We start from the raw sequence: 19,078 nt of genomic DNA, 5'->3' as shown, positions 1-19,078 counted from the left end.
GTTATGCTAAGGACCACTACGGCCTTCCTTGGCAGAACTTCAGGTGCAAACTGCAGGGACGTACTGTCAGCTAATGCCCGGGCAAGGTTGGCTTTAACTGTGTTTGATGATGGCCACGGCGCACTATGCTGCACCTTGGAGACTGCATCCAGCGAAACCGCTGAACAGAACATCCGGCATTTAAAAGGCTTTAAAAAAATATTCTTTGTTTATAGAGTTTGAAAGCCCCCCCCCCCCCCCCCCTAGTTAATTGCACAGCAAGACTGAGAGCTCAGCAAATGCTGTAAAAAGTTGTCTGCACTTACACTTGTTAACTTATTACTACTCCCAATGCCTTCAGTGAAATTCTGCTGCTAATATCTGTCAGATACAACACAGGAAGTCTAGTGTTAAAAACTCCCACCATACAATCCACCTCCATAAATCAGCCTGGATCGTTAACAGCATCTGCTGGCATCTTTATTGTGTGCTACTGCCCCCGTGTGTGAGAACAACTGCAGAAAGCAAATCCCAGAACTGGAAAATATATTTCTTTTTTTTTTTTAAGGTTGGGAATAGTGGGGAGGGGGGAGGGGGGGAAGAAGCAGCAGCTATGCATTTAGGAAGTCAGTCTGTCACCTCTTGAACATCTGCTTGCATCTGTTCTAGGCACAGCACAAAAGAGAATCTTATCGGTTTTGAGGCACCATTTCTGCCTTATAGCACTGTTGTTCTCTCTGTCTCAGCAAATCTACTAATTTGACAAACATGCAAAGCTAATTTTTCAAAAATTCTAAACAATTCTCTTTTTTTTTTTTAATCCTGTAACCCCCACCTTCAGGTGTGGGCTGCACCCCGGTGGGGGTCATAAAAGATATTCGATACCTCTTCAGGGCTGGGTCCCTGGCTAGCGGGACCGCAGTCTCTCTCCTCCCAAGGTGTGACTTCTTTATTGGGTGGGGGTGGGGGAAGTTTTCTTTCAGGGCCCCGAGTGCTAAAGTTGGATTGTAATTCTTTATATCCCTGGAAGAGGGGTAGGGAATTGTATGGATCCCATACAATTCCCTACCCCTCTATACAATTCTATTTATTTTATACAATTTTATACAATTATTTTATACAATTCTATTCTATTTTATTTTGGTACTTAAACGTTTCCCCCTCCCCTCCTTTCCACCCCCAATTTGAATTTTACCCTACCTTTCTCCTAATATTTTTTGTTTGTTTTGTTTTTTGTAATGATTTATCTCCATGCTTTATTGTTCACTGTAAAGGCACCATGCCTAATTGTTACCCTTGATATCATTGTTCCGAAGTTATTTGTAAGTTATAAGTTTTAAGTTATTTATAAACCGATACGAAGTGCAAACGGTTGTCGGTATATAAAATCTTTAAAATAAATAAATAAATAAATAATAATAAATCCCACTGTGGGCTATAAGTGCCAAAAAAAGCACTCTGGACTCAGAATAGTGTCCAAACACAAAGTTTACTGACAGGTAAGCAGATGTGAATTGGCACAAACGACTTGGTCCTTAGCTCCACAGGAAAGTGACTTGATAACAGTTCCTTCTCTCAATCCATGCAGGAGTATTCCTTACAGGGACCCAGGGTATCTACACCCTCCAGGATGTAGAAAAGTGAAGCTCCCAGGTGAACCAGGGACCCTTTCCATGTGGAAGGGACCCCCCCCCCCCACTCCTGGATAACCACAGGCAAAACAGTCTCGGCACAGAGGACTGAGATTTACCTCTCGTTCACCCCAGGGTAAAAACTCCAAGTGGGCGTCCTTGTGCAAGGCAAGAAAGGTTCTTACAGTCAAATTCGTTCCTCGTTCTTATCCTTGTTCTCTGAATTCTCCGATGGGAGGGATCTTCCTGGGAACCACAGCTCATGGTGTTCCCCTCAGATAAGGAAGGGGGCGGCCAAACTCTTCCTCCTGAGCCTCAAAACAAAATCCCTTCCCTTGCAACTGGAAGGTCCCGGCACTGGGTCACCACCTCCTCTGTCCTCTTCGAGGGTGTACAGAGGCAGGGTCTTCCCCCTAACCTATGCAGCCCCAGACCCAGGGCTCTCCAAGTCCTTGAGCCCAGTAAGTGCACAGGGTTCCAACAGGCTTCCTACAAATCAGGATAATACAAACCCCGGAAAACCTCCCAGATGGAAATCCCAGTAGGTGGTGTGGAAGGAATTACCCTCCCAACCCTGATCAGTGTCCTCGGGCTGGGTGAGCCTGCTTCCTCCGATTGGGCCTGCAAAATCCAACGGAAACCCTCCCCCATCTCTCCTAAACCTCCTAACCTGAAGCAAACCAAAAGGGACTGCGCCCACAGACTCCCTCTGTGGAGCTACTTACAAACCCTCAGGGGGAAGGCCATCCCAGCACTCTGAAAGGGAGAGGGCTGTACTTGCATGCTATCATCCCCCGTCATTAAGCTACACTGCTCTGTCTAAAATATGGACTTGACCAGGGCTTATTGGTAACGTGACCACAGGATCCGTTACAATCCACTTTACATTACTTAAAAAGAAATTTAAAAAAAGGAGGGCAATTGAATACAATTCAATGAACCTTTGGAATTTTACGGTGTTTGTTGAATTGTGTTGGTGAAACCACTTTGAAGGAGTTCACGTGCCTCAAGTTCAGATTAAAACCTGGAATACTTCCGATCAAAATACTGTACGAGAGAGTTGGGAAACTGGAGCAGTGAACGTCGAAAAGGGCCCAAGAACCGGCTGCAGACTGTGCTAGAAACAGGTGGCAGTGACTGAAGGAGGCACCCTTTCTTTATCTCATCTGACATCTTTGTTTTGGAGACACACCCGCTCATTATGCATGGGACACAACTGTACAATGACCTTTTCTCTATACTACTACACAAATACATTTCTACAGTTGGTATACAACTGGGATATTATTATCGCAGAATCTTTTAGCATTAATATGTGTTTTGCAACACAAAGGGATACTATCCTCAGGGATAGAAAAATATAGTTAGGTGCCAGCCATAATAATTTTTAAGAGCCAGAAATTACATGAATCCTTTTCATTATCTTTCTGAACTTATTTTGCTGCTTGATTGGGGGAGGTATAGTTTGCTTTAATTTTCTTTACTTCCCTCTTCTTTCTTTCCCCTAGGTTTTCTCTTCTTCCTCTCCCTCCCCCCCACCTCCGTGCTTCTCTCCCATGAAACCTCCCCCCATCTCCATTAACTACATGGCCGGCTCAGCAGGTCCTGCAGTGGCACCTCCTCCCCAGTATAGGCCATGTTTCCCATTAGGCAGAGTAGTCAGGGCCTTTCGTTGCGAGGACACCATATGCCTGTAAGGGAGCAAGTCCAAAAAGAGAGAGAGAGAGAGCACCCAGAGCTGTTTCCAAGCTCTCTCCAGGAGGCACTGCGGCAATGGATTTGCATGAGACAGACTTTTGCATACACTGGGAGAGGACTGGGAAACAGTGGCCCAGAGGAAGGAGGACCTGCCCACTCACTGTGTCGCATCTTCGAGGGGGCCTCCCCACTTTCTAGCTTCTGAGGGGGGGACCTCCCCCTTCCACACTCCTGTACCTAGGGGCACTCAAGGTGTAAATCCAGCCTCGAGTCTGATAGGAACGACTTTGGTATCAACCTGCCTAACAGCCCAATTGAGGCCACGTCATGCAGCGCCAGGGATTTTTTTTTATACCTCTCAGTCTCAAACCGAAATACGTAAAGTTATTTCTGTTTCATTGTTTCTCAGCTCCTCACTTATCCTTCTGCCTGTTCTGAGCTGCTAATTACGTTTTATCCTCTCTCAGAAGAAAACACTGTGCAAAGAAAGTTGGAACAGGAGTCCAAAAAATGTATTAGAATATGGGTAAGTATAAAAGCAGCAGCCTTGCCCAACTCTGGCATGACGGACATAAAAAATAAAACCAAGACAGTCATCTCTCTCCGGTACCTTCATCCCCTAAATAAAACTCTGAGGCCAGTACCAGCCTTTAATAAAACAGTGCAGGGCGGCAGAGTTTATCTGTGGAAATGGATTTTTACAAAATCGCCTGCCCGATATGTGGGAATGTGCACGAGTTTCCCTGCATTCAGCAGAGGCGTTCTCGGGGAGGAATTTGCAGTTACGCGTGCACTTTTGCATTTTAAAAAGCATGCGTGTAATTTCCAACCTCGCCCCCTGAAAACGAAAAAGCTAAACACACCCAGGAGTAGGTGTAAATGTGCATGGGGAGTTTTGGTGGAATAATTTTCAAAGAAAAAGTACATGTTAAAATTGATGCAAAGTCTGCAGGTAATTGGCTTTTAATCTACGTGGACAGTTACAAAATTACCCCCTAAATGTATCAGTTTCATTCTTAGACTATGTTTAGAGAGTAGGATGTACAAATGATATTCCATTATCCACTGCATTTTATTGCTACAATTCTATATTAAAATATGCATGCAAAGTAAAAATAAAAAACGTTAAGATAAAGGAAACAGATTTTTTGTGCATGAAAAAGTCATTTGCCAGGTTTTCAAAGCCATCTGCTTTCAAAGTCTACCTTCCCTCTTGTTTCCCACAGGCTGTCTCTCTGTTTTAACAACCTCCAGTGGGATTTCACACACCTCATTATGCAAAAATCACTGCTTATGCATTCACTCCCGGTACTTGTCTAATCTGCACACACAATACCTTTGGTGAAGAGACAGGAGCCCCCCTCCCTTGCAGAAGCTTAAAGATCAAAAACAATAGTAGTGATCATTACAGCACAGCCCCCTGGGTACTATTGTTATGATACAAGGGTCAAACCTGAGATTCAACCCAAAAATGCATAAAATTAAAAAAAAAAGCTTTACATCTTCCACTATGCGTACTTAATTTTTTTCTGTTTAGTCGGAAATTGGCTTCTGATAAACACTTTAATTTAATAGTTTCAGCTCTGTGGTATAACCTTTTCATAACTGTTTCTAGAAGAAATGCATGTTACAGCAGTTTATGTAATGACATAACACCTACTAGAGCATATCAATTAATGATCTATAGCCTAAATCCTTTATGGCATAACCTCTAAACTAAAACATTAACTTTTATTCATTGCAAATACAAAGTAAATTTGTGATGTGGGTTTGTTTGTTTTATTACTATTTTTTTTTAATTTAAATATTTAACTGGTAGTATGCCAGTGACAGCAGATGGAGTACTAGCCAGCATGGTTGCAATTTTCAGAACTGATGCATCAAGAGTCTAAGTCTGCATACAGATTTTCTACAGAATTTCAAATGAAAAATCCACATTACTTGCTCTTTGAAAATATCCCATGGCTACAACCAGGACTTGCTTTTTGTGCGGGCTAAAAACCCAACTGGGAGGTAGCACATGCTACATTTGAAGGTGCAAATGCATGCAAGTTGTTTCCCAGTCGCACCCAGAAAATGCCTCCCCCTTAAACACAGCTAAAAGTGTGTATGCTGTGGAAACACCCTCCCCCCAACATACTTTCTGCCCAGTATTTACCTAGATAAATGGCTTTTAAAAACTGTCCACTTCTGGCCCAAATCAGCAAAAAAAAAAAGAGAGAAAAAAATCTGGCTGGTTAAATTAGCTTAAAGCTCTAACTATCCAACCTGATTGGTGGATTCAGACACAGGCCCCTAAGTCTGGTTCAACAGAGATTTGTTTTCTGCTAACTAAAGCACAGAAGACTAGTCTCCTCCTCCTACTACTACTACTGAACACTTATGTAGCACTAGACTAGAAGATGTACACAGCAGTGTACACATAAGAGACAGCTCCGTCTCTGTGGAGCTAACAATCTAGACAAGACAAATAAGAATTGGAGAATCAGGGAAAAATATTTAGTCTCTCAAAGGTAGGTTAACAAGTGCACTATAAGGGGCAGATTTTAAAACCTATGCATGTGGCCTACATTTGCTACCCGGCGCACACAAATGTACACCCGATTTTATAACATGCACGCACAGCCGCGTGCATGTCATAAAATCCGGGGTCGGCGCGCACAAGGGGGTGCACACTAGTGCACCTTGCGCGTGCTGAGCCCTAGGGGAGCCCCGATGGCTTTCCACGATCACTCCGAGGCCACTCTGAAATCGAAGCCGCCTCAGAGGGAACTTTCCTTCAGCCCTCCACCCCCCACCCCTCCCTTCCCCTACCTAACCCGTCCCCCAGCCCGAAAAGAAAATACCTCGGTACCTTTATCCCAAAAGTTACGCCTGCCCAACTTGCACGCGCCGGCCAAGCTCAAGCTTCAGCCCTCCCCCTGAGCATCTAAGATAACCAGCTCAGTTTCAGACAGTCAGCTCTAGCTCAGTTTCAGGTGTAACCTAGCCAGATAGGTTGCAACTGATTTTTTCTCCTAAATCAAGCCAGCCAAATCTTCCCCGGCAACACAAAAATGCCTTCGGGTCTGCACAATTTACATGTACCTAAATCTAGCCACCTAGTGAACCTCAGAAGCTAAATTTAGCCACTCTGTGGAGTGAAATTTTCATGCCATAGGGGGTCTATCCTAGATATCCACTAAAAAACTGGCACTTATTGTTTCTGAATACCACACAATGCACAAAAATTAATTGTGCCCTAAAATAACAATGGCAATGTGGGTGTTAATGGTTAAACAGAATTGTCTTGGTTATAGCTAGCTATGTAGAGAACAAAAAACGTTATCAGAAAAACCAATTGGCTATAAGGAACTCTATGGACAGCTTGACAAACTGAAAAGAACGTACCGTATTTTCCAGTGTATGAGAAGCATTTCTTTTCTGGAATTCCCGTCACTGCATCTTATATACCGGTGCAACTAATATGCGGTGCTTTCAGTGTCAGCATGTGTGTGTCTCTCTCTCTCTCCTTACAGATGGAGCCCCCGTGCCGCTCGCCAACAATCGCTTGCATACCACACAGCCTGCTAACGTCTGACGCTCCCCCTAGGACACTTTCCATTTGGCCTTACCAACAGCTGCTCGCACACCACACAGCCCGCTAAGATTCGGCGTTCCCCTAGGACACCTCCCACATACGTCTGGAACACTCGCTCACCTGCTATACCTCATCCTCTCACAGCCCGTCGCCATGATCACCTGCATTTTATCTAACGATGCAACATCTACTGAATTTTTCATGAAAAGGGCTGTTGAGAGAGAGAGGTGCGACCTATAGAAGAGTGCGACCTATACACCGGAAAATATGGTAAGCTCTAATTTTATCGATATGCTTTGTAGGGCTCAGAACCTCAGTTTATATTTAGCAGATGCAAGTACTCCATACCCTTACTATGTTATGAAACTTTTTATTTTCAATAAAATCTCCTTTAATTTACCTTTCATTGCATTTGATTCCTTGTATGCCATTTTCTGGACTCTTATCTCTGCTGATTGAGTCTTGGGTTGATGAGAATCGAAGCAGACTCCCTTTATGTTTTCGATCTGTAACCACACAGAATGCAGATATTTATTCTACTTGGTATTTATATAATGATGTGGGAAATGTTACACCTTCTCTGACTATATTCAAGTGCTGTAAACTACTGGGAAAGACACACTAACAAGCACAGATACATAAAAATGCACCCAAGTTTTATTAGCAGAGTTTTCCTGATAATAAATAGAAAATAAAGTTGCATTTTTAACCATTTTCCTGTTTAACTATTCCAGTAGAAGCAAAGTAATGTCACTGAACACAGCAGTGAATAAAAGCCACATAGTATAAATGTTTTTCTGCAAATTTAATACATTGCATGTTCTTCCTCTTACTTGCTAGGTGTAAAAATTATCGCCTTCCTCAATTGTTTGTTGAAAGGGGCTTTGTATTCTTAATTTCTCCAATTATTGCCCATTAATTTTCCCCTTCTTTCCTAGACAACATTTGAGAACATGCCATTTCTAAGGTTAAGGCAAATACATGCAGGGAACACAAATCAGAAGCCTAATCTCAAAATCTTGGATTCGTATTTCCCCAAATTAATCTCAAGGCTAAAATTAGCTATAATTGTAATGTAGGAATGGACCCCTTCACCTCCCAGTCTCCCAATTGGTATACAGCTTAACCCTTAGTGGACACCTCCACCTTAAGATAGGAATTCACCTAAAATTTATTAACAAAGCTTACTACTTGAAGTTGTTACCATGTGAGGCCGATTAGTTATTTAACTTCCATCTAAAATTTATATTGTCTGAAGTTAAACTGCTTCAGAAGTGTGGGCAAATCAAAGACTTTAGCAGGGTATGCCACTGGGCTGCCAGGACTCTCTACAATGTCTTGTGCTCCTAGCTCTTCCTGTCATATGTTGCGATATTCTTGGTTTAGACTTGTGTGCTGATAGTTTTGAATGCAGTCAACGTAGGAAGAGTTTAGCTTATCACCATCAGTATCTGGTTCATGAGTGGCTGATGTCTGTTGCTAGGCCCCTTTCCCTGGTTAGTCAGTTCATAGACATCTGATTAATTGGCCTTCCAGATATCCCATTAGGTATAACTGAGCCTTATGACAATAAGAGGAACACTCTGCAATGTCAGCAAATTGTTTTCAATTGGCAAGAGTTTATTTCAAATCCAATTGGATGGGAAGCCTATCAATGTCAGACCTTAATTGGTAATCATGGCGTGTTTAACAAAAGGTCCACAGTTTTATATCTGCAATTACTTGTTTGGAATCTTCTCGTGCTGTCCTGAATTCTGGTACAGGTCTCATATCTTTGTTTATTTCATGCTGGCAATAATATATATATGGCAATTTTATATATATATATATATATATATATATATATATATATATGTGTGTTATAATAAATTTTTATATGACATCCAAAGCAGTTAAACTCAGATTCATCTACATTGACCCATTCTACCCCTCCCCTTCAGTTTTCTGCTTTTGCTTCTAAATTCTGAGCTAAAAATTCTTTGTATATATTTCTATCGTACAGGATATATCTGTAAGGGCAGAAGTTAATTGCCTGTCTATGAAATGAATTAAGTCTTTAAGCTTAGAAAGGCAAAAATATACATATCTTGCAAAGGATCCTACACAGTTATACCTTTACAGTGTCACCTAAAAATCCACCTTCAATTTCTTTTAAATCCAAATAGTTTTTAGGTGGCACTGTAAAGGTATAACTATTACAGTGAAATATGATTAGCATGAGAGGGCCAAGATTAGGAAGAAGCAGAATTTCTCACCTTGATCGTGTTTCACTGTAATAATTAAATGATTTGTCTTCTCTGCACATCTCAACTATATTACAAACTCCAGGCCCCAGCCCCCCAACCCCACTGGTACCTCCCCATATCCCTGTCTTCCTGGACCAGGTCAGGTTGGTACCATTTTGGAAAATAGCACTGACCGGGCTGGATGTGAGGTGTGCCCCAGCCCTGACATGGGACCCTCTATGAATTTTCAAGGTTTGGAGGATGTGAAAGTGGGGTGTCGGGGGATTGGGGCCAGAGCTGGACCCTTTTTTTTTTTTTTTTTTTTACATTTTGGACCCTTTGGGAGGGGACTGCTGTGAGGCGGCAGCCTTGATATTATTTATACTATTTGGTGTGGAAGAGGGGAGGGAGTGGGGGGCTCCAATTTACCTTACCATTTGTGGGGGAAGGGGGGGGCTGGAACCCCACTATTGGAATTGTGACTTTTGGGGGAGGGGGCCATCACCATGCAGCAACATTGGCCTAGTTTTTACTTTGGGGGAGTTGGGGCCACCTTGAGTGGTGGCCCTGGGTTGAGACAGGGGTCAGCCCTGACCCCCGCTCAACCTCCCCTTTTTGCTGTGCAACTTTTTTTTTTCTCTGGCGGCCTTTAAGACGATGGCAGTCCCTAGAGGTTGGTGGCCACCATTGCATTAAAGGGCTGCTAGGTGCTTCTTTTACCCCGTGGTGTTTGGCTACGAGAAAAAAAAGGGTAGATTTTCAGGAGTTTATGCAAATAGCCGAGCCTTACACACGCCGGGCGAATTTTCAAAGAGGACCATCCACAAGCATAAACCCTGGAACGCGCATAATTGCCAGGCCTCTTCAAAGGGTGGGCTAGGACAGCACCATTGAACACTGTCCCAAAGAATCGCGCGCTGGCTGACTGCTGGCACGCGCAACTTATTCAGGTCGGGCCCTGAAGTAAGTATGAAAACAAAAAAAAACAAGGGTAGATAGGTAGGGTTTAGGGGATGGGGAAATGAGAGGAAGAGGGAGGGAAGTTAAGGCAGGGGGATAGGGAAGTTCCCTTCCAGTTCACTCCTTAATTGGAGCAGTCCGGGAGGGAACTGGGAAAAACCCGATTGCATCGCCACGCAGAAATTGCAAAAGCCCCTTCCTTGCATGCGTAGCCCGCACATGTGCCCCAGGAAGTGCGCACACATTATAAAATCTACCCCAAAGTGTGTGCCATAGAGTTGCAAATTTTTTTCAAGGGAGGGACCCCCCCCACCTGCGATAGCAAGACCTCCACCGTGATAAAACTTTGTGGCCTAGTGAATCCAGGAGAAATGTTTACTGCGCATTCATTGAAGCTATTCCATGATTAGGTGATCCTACTTAGTCAAACATGAAAAAAGAAATGATAAATGTATATGCCTGGAATGCTGCTGTGATGATCAGAGTTAGACTTTCCACTGTTTCAGGCTGCCAAATCTTGGTAAAGGGGGACAAGATGGACCTACGTAGAAGGATAAGATCCATCTAACTGCACATAATCTCACTTGTTTGAAATTAATTTATAGCAACAAGTCTGCCAACTGTTTAACAACAGCAGATTCTCACAGATGACTGCATAAAACCTAGGTGCTGCCGAGGGGGCTGTCTCACCCTCTTCTTCCGATCTTATTTCTCCTCCTTCCCGTTCAGACCCCCCCTCCCCCCACCCATTCCCAAGTAGCTAGTGGAGTGCACGTTTTGCATTTCTTCAGCAATTGGCGGGATGAGCTCCAGAAATTGCCAAATCCCTGCACCATCTGCAGGCTGGCACTCACTAGCTACCGACCTTGCAAGGGCCAGAATATTAATTCTGAAAATTCTTACAATGATTTAAAATTTGCCACGGGTCAAAGGCTCCAGATTGATTACCTGGCTGAACCTGGCAGAAAAATCACTGTTGTCGAAAGCCACTTTAGCCCCATTAGCCTTAAAGAGGGCGTGAGGGAGTACATAGAAAACTCCTTCAGACTACCTTAAAGGACCGGACACAGCTGTTTTACCTGATCCTCCTTAAAATCCAAACCCACAGGGAATCCTGGGTGAAGGGAGGAGCCCCTCTCCTCTTTTTAAGAACTCAGGGCCTGAAAGGTTTAAACGGGAGCAGGCAGGAAGCCACTCTATGTTACCTGAGGTTAAGGGAGCTACATCTTGTTTTGCTCTTCATTTTTTTTTTTTTTTTACCTCTAAATAAATTGTACAAAAGGGAAACAGCCAGAGTCTGCATCCTTATTCTTTCTGGCTGTTCCCAAACTGCCCAAATTTACCACAAGGGTCACCTGAGGAATTTAAGTAGTTACATCTGGGTTCTCATAGCTTGCAGCTTTGAAATAACCGGCACCACACGCGCCCCCTCTTATAAACTAACCTAGTTTGCAAGGGCACAAGACATTAAAAGATAAAGCAAAAATTCTGCATCACTGTCCTTTTTACAGTCTTTGGATTAATTACATTTTAATGCACAATCATCAATTTGGAAAGCTGCAATTTGACAGCTGGAGTACAGGCAACTGAGATGGCTCAGGCATAAATTAATTAGTTTGTCTATTAAGAGCTTCAAGTTAAACAGGTGTTGCATTGGTAAATTTACATTTTTTAAACACTGTAATTATACTTTAGTAGACACTTCCTGATCAGGCAAAATACTAGAGTTGCAAAACACTGTAATTTAACATTGTTTGCCATCAATCTATTAATATATAAAATACATTTTTTAAATCTCTTTTCAACAAGCTTATATAGCCACCATCTGCTGAGTTATTAAACAGAGTTAATGTTTGTATGGGTCTTTTATTTATTTTTTATTTTTTTACACCAACTACAGAATGGGAGAATCCTTATAAAATACCAGGGTTTACTGTGTACAAGAATGCACACAATGTACATTAGAAAATACACAAGAGAGCACAAATTGAATACATCAGAGTCCACACTTACCCACAGGGGCTAGTACGGTGATGGGGAGGTGTCAGGGTTGGCCAGTCTCTCAAACCAGCAGCCTGGCCAGCAAGTTAGTTGCTGCTTTGCCCAGTGGGCCATGGCACTAACACACCCACAAGTGGGCACCTTGTATTCAGTCTACTGGGAGAACCAGTGGTCGGCCCCTGCTGAAGCAGACTAGTCCTCAGAACTAGAAAAGGGTTTGCTGAGAACAGATCTGATGCTCCCAGCCACTCGAGGGGCCACGTAGCTATGCTGCCAAACTCGGAGAGTGCGCTCCGTGATGCTCCGTGAGACCCCTGGATTTGTATACGAATGCTAAGAGTGCAGGGAGACAGCGTGCTTCCGACTACCTGGTTGGATGACCCATGGAATTAGATCTGCTCGCGAGTACTCTGCTTGCTGACCCGGCACTGATATTGAACTTGATTGTGTTACAACCCATGCTTATTCAGCCGGGCCATACCTAAGGGGTAGAAAAACAAACCAAAATGTAAGCCTGTGCTAGCAGATGACAAGTCTAGAAGACTGTGGCTCTCCTCCTACCAATTCAGGTTGCTGGGGGAAAAGGAAGAGCAAGAAAGAGGACCTAGAATCAGAGGGAGAGGAGGGGAGGGAGAGAGGAATGGGAAGGGGAAAACGTACCAATATACTTGCCTGTCCTGGGAGTTAAAATGCCTAGCTACATTTCTGTTAAGGAGAGCTTGTATTTGAGTTGTTGAAGCCCCTGTGGTGAAGTAAGCCTAAATAAAGTTAGGCTCAGGCCCTGAAAGAGATCCGGGGTTTTAATATTACTCAGGCTGTGAAGATGATAGGAGCATAGAATAGGACCTCACCCTGCAAAAGCAACCCTGATGGGCTCCACGCGACAGTGAATGCCCGAATCATTTTAGGAGCCAAAAAAAAAAGGCAGAGTAACGAGCCTTCTCCCCCGACCCCACCCCCCACCTTTCTCCTGTTGTCAGTACAATTGTGGAAACTATCAAACTTTGTGGGGTCAGCAGGAGAGGGCAGGGAGTAATACGCTTTTGAATAAGATCTGTAAGTAAGTAAACCAGTGACATAGCTACGGGTGGGCAGTGGCCCACTCACTTTCCATTCAGGCCCACCCAAATTTCTTTGCAAGACACTGCAGCCAATAAAAAGCAGGCAGCATCGGTAGGCACCCAAGAGAGAAAAAAAAAATGAATAAGACCAGCTGGTGTGTCACGGCTCCCAGTGTCCCACAGCCCCAGTTATACTTCCCTTTACCTTTTTCCTGCCCCCGCAGGCCAATGGGAAACCTCCTCCGTCTTCCTGCCCCTGTGGGCCAATTGGAAGCCTCCTCCATTCTTCCTGCTGCCGCGGGCCAATCGGAAGTCTACTCCCTTCTTCCTGCCAGTGGGAGGAGAAGACCTCAGTGGGGCAGGAAGAAGGGGGCATCTCATAGCCCGGGGATGGGGTGGTTTGAGAGGGGCTGGGAGGAGTGGCAGTGTCCAGGCCCGTGGCGGCGAAGAAGCCCGACCCTGTGGCCGCCACGGGCTGGAAATGCTGAAATTAAACACAGCGGCAAACCACAAAGAAAAGAGACCAGCCAAGCCAGGAACCGCGATAGAGTAGGGATTCCCCAAAGCAGCAGTGAGTTGCAAGCACGAAGAGGCCGGTTGCTCCAGGGAGTCTCTCCGCCCCCCCCCCCCATGCAACAGTGAGCACGGCAGAACCACGTTTAAAGTAAAAGTGGCACCCAACCATGCTGATTACAGATGGGGCAATTGGAGCTCCCAGCGGCTATAAAAGCAGGCAGATGGGGGGTCGCGGGAGCCTAAGGATAACCCAACAGCCAGAAGGAAGGCTTGAGTGCTGTGGCATATTTTTCTAAAATAAATGTTTGCTGCTTCAATGTGGCAGAGAAGGCAGTGGCAGCACTGGAAAATCTGCCACTGCGAAATTAAAGGGGAACACAGCATTGGGGCTCTAAGCAAAGTATGTGTGAGAAAAGGGACTGGGCAGGGAAGTCACTCTGGTGTGTGTGAGAGACAGAGACTGGGCAGGGAGGTGACTGGGGTGTGTGTGTGAGAGAGAGAGTGACTGGGCAGGGAGGTGACTGGGGTGTGTGTGTGAGAGAGAGAGTGACTGGGCAGGGAGGTGACTGGGGTGTGTGTGTGAGAGAGAGAGTGTGACTGGGCAGGGAGGTGACTGGGGTGTGTGTGTGAGAGAGAGTGACTGGGCAGGGAAGTGACTGGGTTGTGTGTGAGAGACAGAGACTGGGCAGGGAAGTGACTGGGTTGTGTGTGAGAGAGACTGGGCAGGGAGGTGACTGGGGTGTGTGTGTGAGAGAGAGAGTGTGACTGGGCAGGGAGGTGACTGGGGTGTGTGTGAGAGAGAGAGTGTCTGGGCAGGGAGGTGACTGGGGTGTGTATGTGAGAGAGAGACTGGGCAGGGAAGTGACTGGGGTGTGTGTGAGAGACAGAGAGAGATAAGACTAGGCAGGGAGGTGTCTGGTGTCTGTGTGTGAGACAGAGACTGGTCAAAGGGTTTAGTGTGTGTGTCTGTCTATCTGTCTGTCTTGTGGGCCCTAAAGAAGAGGACCATAAAGACAGAGCTTCAGCAGCCGCTGCTGCTCCTGGTATGTGCTTTCAAGGGAAAGGAGTAGAAGAGTTGCTGGAGAGGGTAAGTAAAGGTGGCATTTTAAGTTTATTTTTCTTGATTGACTGCCATTTTAATTATTGAGTATTATGTGATGTGTCTGCTGTTTTTAAATATTTTATTGATATTTGGACAATTTTTAATAATTTTTGAGTTTTAATTGTTTGACCTTATTCTGTTCACCAGCTATTTTGAAACATTTATTAATATAGTTTTACAATTATTTCTGTGTGGGGATCTATTGCAGCTTGGCTTGTTCTGTTTTCTTAATAGGAGATGTATTAGTGTTTAGGACCTGATTTAATATTTGTAGTATTGCCTTTTCACAGATAGGGTTGTTATGTGTTCCATAATGCAGGTGTAACTTTGTGCAGATTAGTTTCTGTGCATTATTGCAGATCCTGGAACTGTGTTAGGTGCTATATTTCTCTTTCCATTTCTCCAGGTTTGCACTGCATGCAGAATGGCTTTTTTTTTTGTTTTCCATTCCAGTTTGTCTCCATATTTATAATGTGTGGTCTTTCTGTACTTGGTGAAGGTAGGTTCTCTGTGTGTGACCGAGGTGAGGTATTTTACTAGCATGTTGGCAATTGTATCAATCTTATTTGTTGTGTTTTCTCAATAGGATATGCATTAGTGGTAAATTATTAACTTTTCATAAGGAAGGCTATTGTGCCTGGTAGTAAAGGGAATTTGTTTTGCTTTAACTGAGATGTCATCAGAACCAGAATATCTTTTTTTTTGCATGGTGAGTTCTATGGGTAATGCCCTAGTTCTGCTCTGCATCCATTGTTAGGGGTCAAGGAGGTTCCCGTGGATGCAGAGTGTATGTTTACATGATGATAGCTTAGTAAATGACAGTGCTGGATAATCTTTTTCTCCTGTCTACCCAGTTATCCTCTCCACACTGCTAAGGATGCATCCCAGCTGTCAGCCAAAGGGTGTGACCACCTTCAAGATATCTCTTTATCCAGAGCAGTCTTTTTTTCTATTCTTCCTTTGTAAAGAAAAGGGGAGGATGTCAGGAGCCCCTGGACTTGATTCAGCAAATGTCAGCAACAGAGGAAGACTAAAACTAAATAGTTGAGCCATAGGAAAGGAAAAGAAGTCTTCAAAGGTATATATCTGTTTTATTGATACAGATTAATAAGGCATTTGCTCAATTATGGTAAATATTTTCCAGAGGGTTTTAAAACATCTCACAGAATACTGTGATGTATGATGAGATATCTGTCTTTATAGTAGATTAGTATATGGTTCTTTTAAGTTATGGGATACTGCCAGTTGAGATCTCTTTAAGTATAATTGAAATGCTTCCATAACTATATATAAGGTTTAGCATTGGTAGCTGCTTGAAGTCACTGAGTTTAAAATATTAAAAGTATAACAGCTGTAGCAGATTATTTAGAAATCTATTGTCAGGTGTGTGTGTGTGTGTGAAAGAATTTATCAATAAGAATATGAATTCCATGGCTCAGATATTTAGTGCCCACTCATGTTAACCTTGGGCCCAGCCAAAAACTCATTTCTGGCTACGCCATTGAAGTAAACATAATAGGCAAGGGGCATGTAGGGAAATGACAAGGGGTACATGTAGTTGCCTCACGAAGGAATTAGCTGGGCAGGGAGGAGCTAGAAGCAGATAGGAGTGTTGTGTACCAGTAGTATGAAATGTTCATCCACATAAAATGTTACCTTCTCGTCCTCAATCAAGTTGTGGACGTGAACCATTCCTCCCCCCCCCCCCCCAAAAAAAAAAAAAAGATTGTAGTAAACAAATCAGGAGAGGTGAAACTCTTTAAAAATCTACAAAATAATATGTGCATTAGGCCCTTAAGCATGCATTAGAATAATGGTAGCAAAATATTAAAAAAAACAAAACAAAAAACCCCACACACACTCCAGTGGTTAACGTTTCTTCAATCTTCACTGGGCGTATATAGCATTAAGACAGATGTTTTATATGATACATCTAGATAAAATTATCAGTAGATGTAAGTTTAAAAGTTCATGCCTCATTTCCCCTGGCTCTCATCACACTAAGATTTACCTACAGGTTATTAAAAATCCTGATCTGCAAGTCTGGTTTTTGTTTCATTTGTTTATTTAAAGATTTCATTTTGTCGTTGGGGAATGCTTGACTTGTTCACAGCCTTGTTCTTTAGTATTTCACTTTTGGATGTTTATACTACTTCCAGAGAATAATGAAGGACATTAAGGGGGCAATTTTCAAAGGAAATACCATTTTGCAAAATTGTCCCTTCCTCTCCCCCCCCCCCCCCCCCAAAAGTATGTGGGGCGTAGGATTGCCATGACCCTAGGTCACTGATGGATTCTCAAAGGGAAACTTTGCTTCTGCACTTGTTACAATTACCTATTCCCAGAACTATCATCGGGCTGCACAGTGCCCCCAGGAGATCAATGATCCCCCTCCACTAATACTCAACAGCAACTGGGCAGAGCTTACTTTTGCCCTGGTTTCCCCTGTTTCACAGCCTCACTGTGCCCTGCGTCTGCCAGCTATGACACCTCCTCAACAGCAGAGGCCTCCAGTGAGCACTATTCAGAGCTATCCAAACCATCTCCTCACTGGCCTTCTGACTCAGCCTGTGGTACAGCCTCCTCTACACTAGAGGATCTCGGTGAGCTTAATCTCCAGTCTTGCCAAGCTCTCACTGCTGGCACCACACCCAAGCTCCAGCCTTATATAACCTAGCCTTGCCAAATACACTTTTGCCTCTTCATGGAGTCACTCTTGGCTCTCTGGCTTGGCCACTGTTTTCTTGCTCTATACCTTGTGGCCTTCTCAGGCCCGCTCTATACTTATATCCTGCCTTGAGGCCTATTTAGGCCTCTCTCCCTACCTTGGGGCCTTCGGGCCTCCAGCCTTGCTGCTTTTGGGCTTCTCTATTTCTTGTTCTGTGTTGTCTTGTCTAGTCCTTTTTCAGTCTTGTCCAGTCCTGTCTTTGTCTGGTCGTGTCGTGTCCTGACCAGGCCCTTGCATCCATTCCCTGCCCCAGTTCCTGCTTAATCTCCAGTCCAGTACCCTGCCTTGCTTGTATCTCTCCCTGGCTGTATTCACTACCTTGCCTTGTCTCTGTCTATCGCAGTCCCAGTCCTTGTTCCACTTCCAGCTCCTGTACCAAGCTTTGCCTTGTCCTGCCTGTACCAAGCCTTGCCAATCCCTGCCTGCATGTTGTCTCCAAGCTTCTAGCCAGTGTCTGTGTCCATCCTTGTTCTATAGTACTGACTCACCATGTTATATTGCAGCTGCAATCAAGCTCTACTGGTCCCCAGAACCCAAGGGCTCAACCTGCAGGGCAGAGTGCAGGCTAGCAGAAGACTGGCCCTAGTACAGCTCCTGGGGTGGGGTACCTTGATCCAAGCAATTGTGACAGTGGGACAGCGGCAGCATGGCATGCTGGTACTTCCTTAACTTGGCACCTTAGCAGGCGCTCATCTTTCCTGCCCCTTCCGATGGCCCTGCAAATCCTCCAGGCCCAGTTTAAGACATTTTTGGGCTTAATGCAACACCAGATTTGGCGATCCCACACACGCATGCAAACAATTTTCATTCTGTTTAATTTTTTGGGTTTTTGGTTTTTTTTAAATGTGTTCTCTTTGATGTTTAATTTGGTTCAGTTTTGTTTATTTAAACCGAAACAAACACCACAGTAGAAAAAAATTCAAAAGGAAGGGTCAGATTTCCCCCCTCACCTCACATTGCCACCAAACTAAGACAAGCAAGTCACATCCCCCCCATCCAGTGCAGCTTACCTACAGTCCAAATGAGGCAGGAGTGACCACACGACAAACTGGTGCCAAACCGACCCCCAAATGCAGGCATGAGTGGCTGAAAATTGCTCCACTCCCATTTGAAATACTGGAGCTCCACTGATGCGGTAAATTGTATTGGGGTTGAGGGATAGGGGAAGATCTGGGAGTGATTTAATTGTTTTATTCTGGTGGCAGTAGAGGGGGGTTTTTTTTTGGTAGTTGAGGAGTGGGGAGGAAACGTGGCCTCTTCTTTTCCTTGATTTTTTTCCCCCCCGTTTTATTTTCTTTCAAAGAAGCAAAAAGAAAAGAAATATCAACTACAATGAAAAACGCAAGAAAAGAAAGAAAAACCCAAAAGCGATGGGAGGGGGGGCGAGGGATAGGGGAAGCCGCGGGGAAGTGGGATTACTTGTTTAATTTCAATGGTGCTGGGGTAGGGGGTGCTTTGGCAGCATCAGCCATGGGGCCCAGGACTGCATTGCAAAAAGCCCCCACACATTTTGTTGATTTTTTTTTTCTTTTGCTTCAGTTTTAAAAACAACACCTTAACGCTGCATGCTTTAGGCCTTTTGAAAATGAATGCGCAG

At 44.1% G+C, this 19,078-nt stretch overlaps 1 protein-coding gene across 1 annotated transcript in view; it reads right to left on the bottom strand.

The window, feature by feature from the left end:
• Positions 1-19,078, bottom strand: part of LOC115096908 (dynein beta chain, flagellar outer arm-like) — a 630,228-nt gene that overhangs the window by 167,801 nt on the left and 443,349 nt on the right. Inside the window, 1 exon segment of the mRNA XM_029612190.1 lies at positions 7,289-7,394. Within this exon segment, the coding sequence (XP_029468050.1) occupies positions 7,289-7,394 (106 nt within the window).

Source organism: Rhinatrema bivittatum, chromosome 8 (assembly GCF_901001135.1).
Source record: "Rhinatrema bivittatum chromosome 8, aRhiBiv1.1, whole genome shotgun sequence".
NCBI classification, from domain to species: domain Eukaryota; kingdom Metazoa; phylum Chordata; class Amphibia; order Gymnophiona; family Rhinatrematidae; genus Rhinatrema; species Rhinatrema bivittatum.
This window is presented reverse-complemented; position numbering and strand designations above follow the sequence as displayed.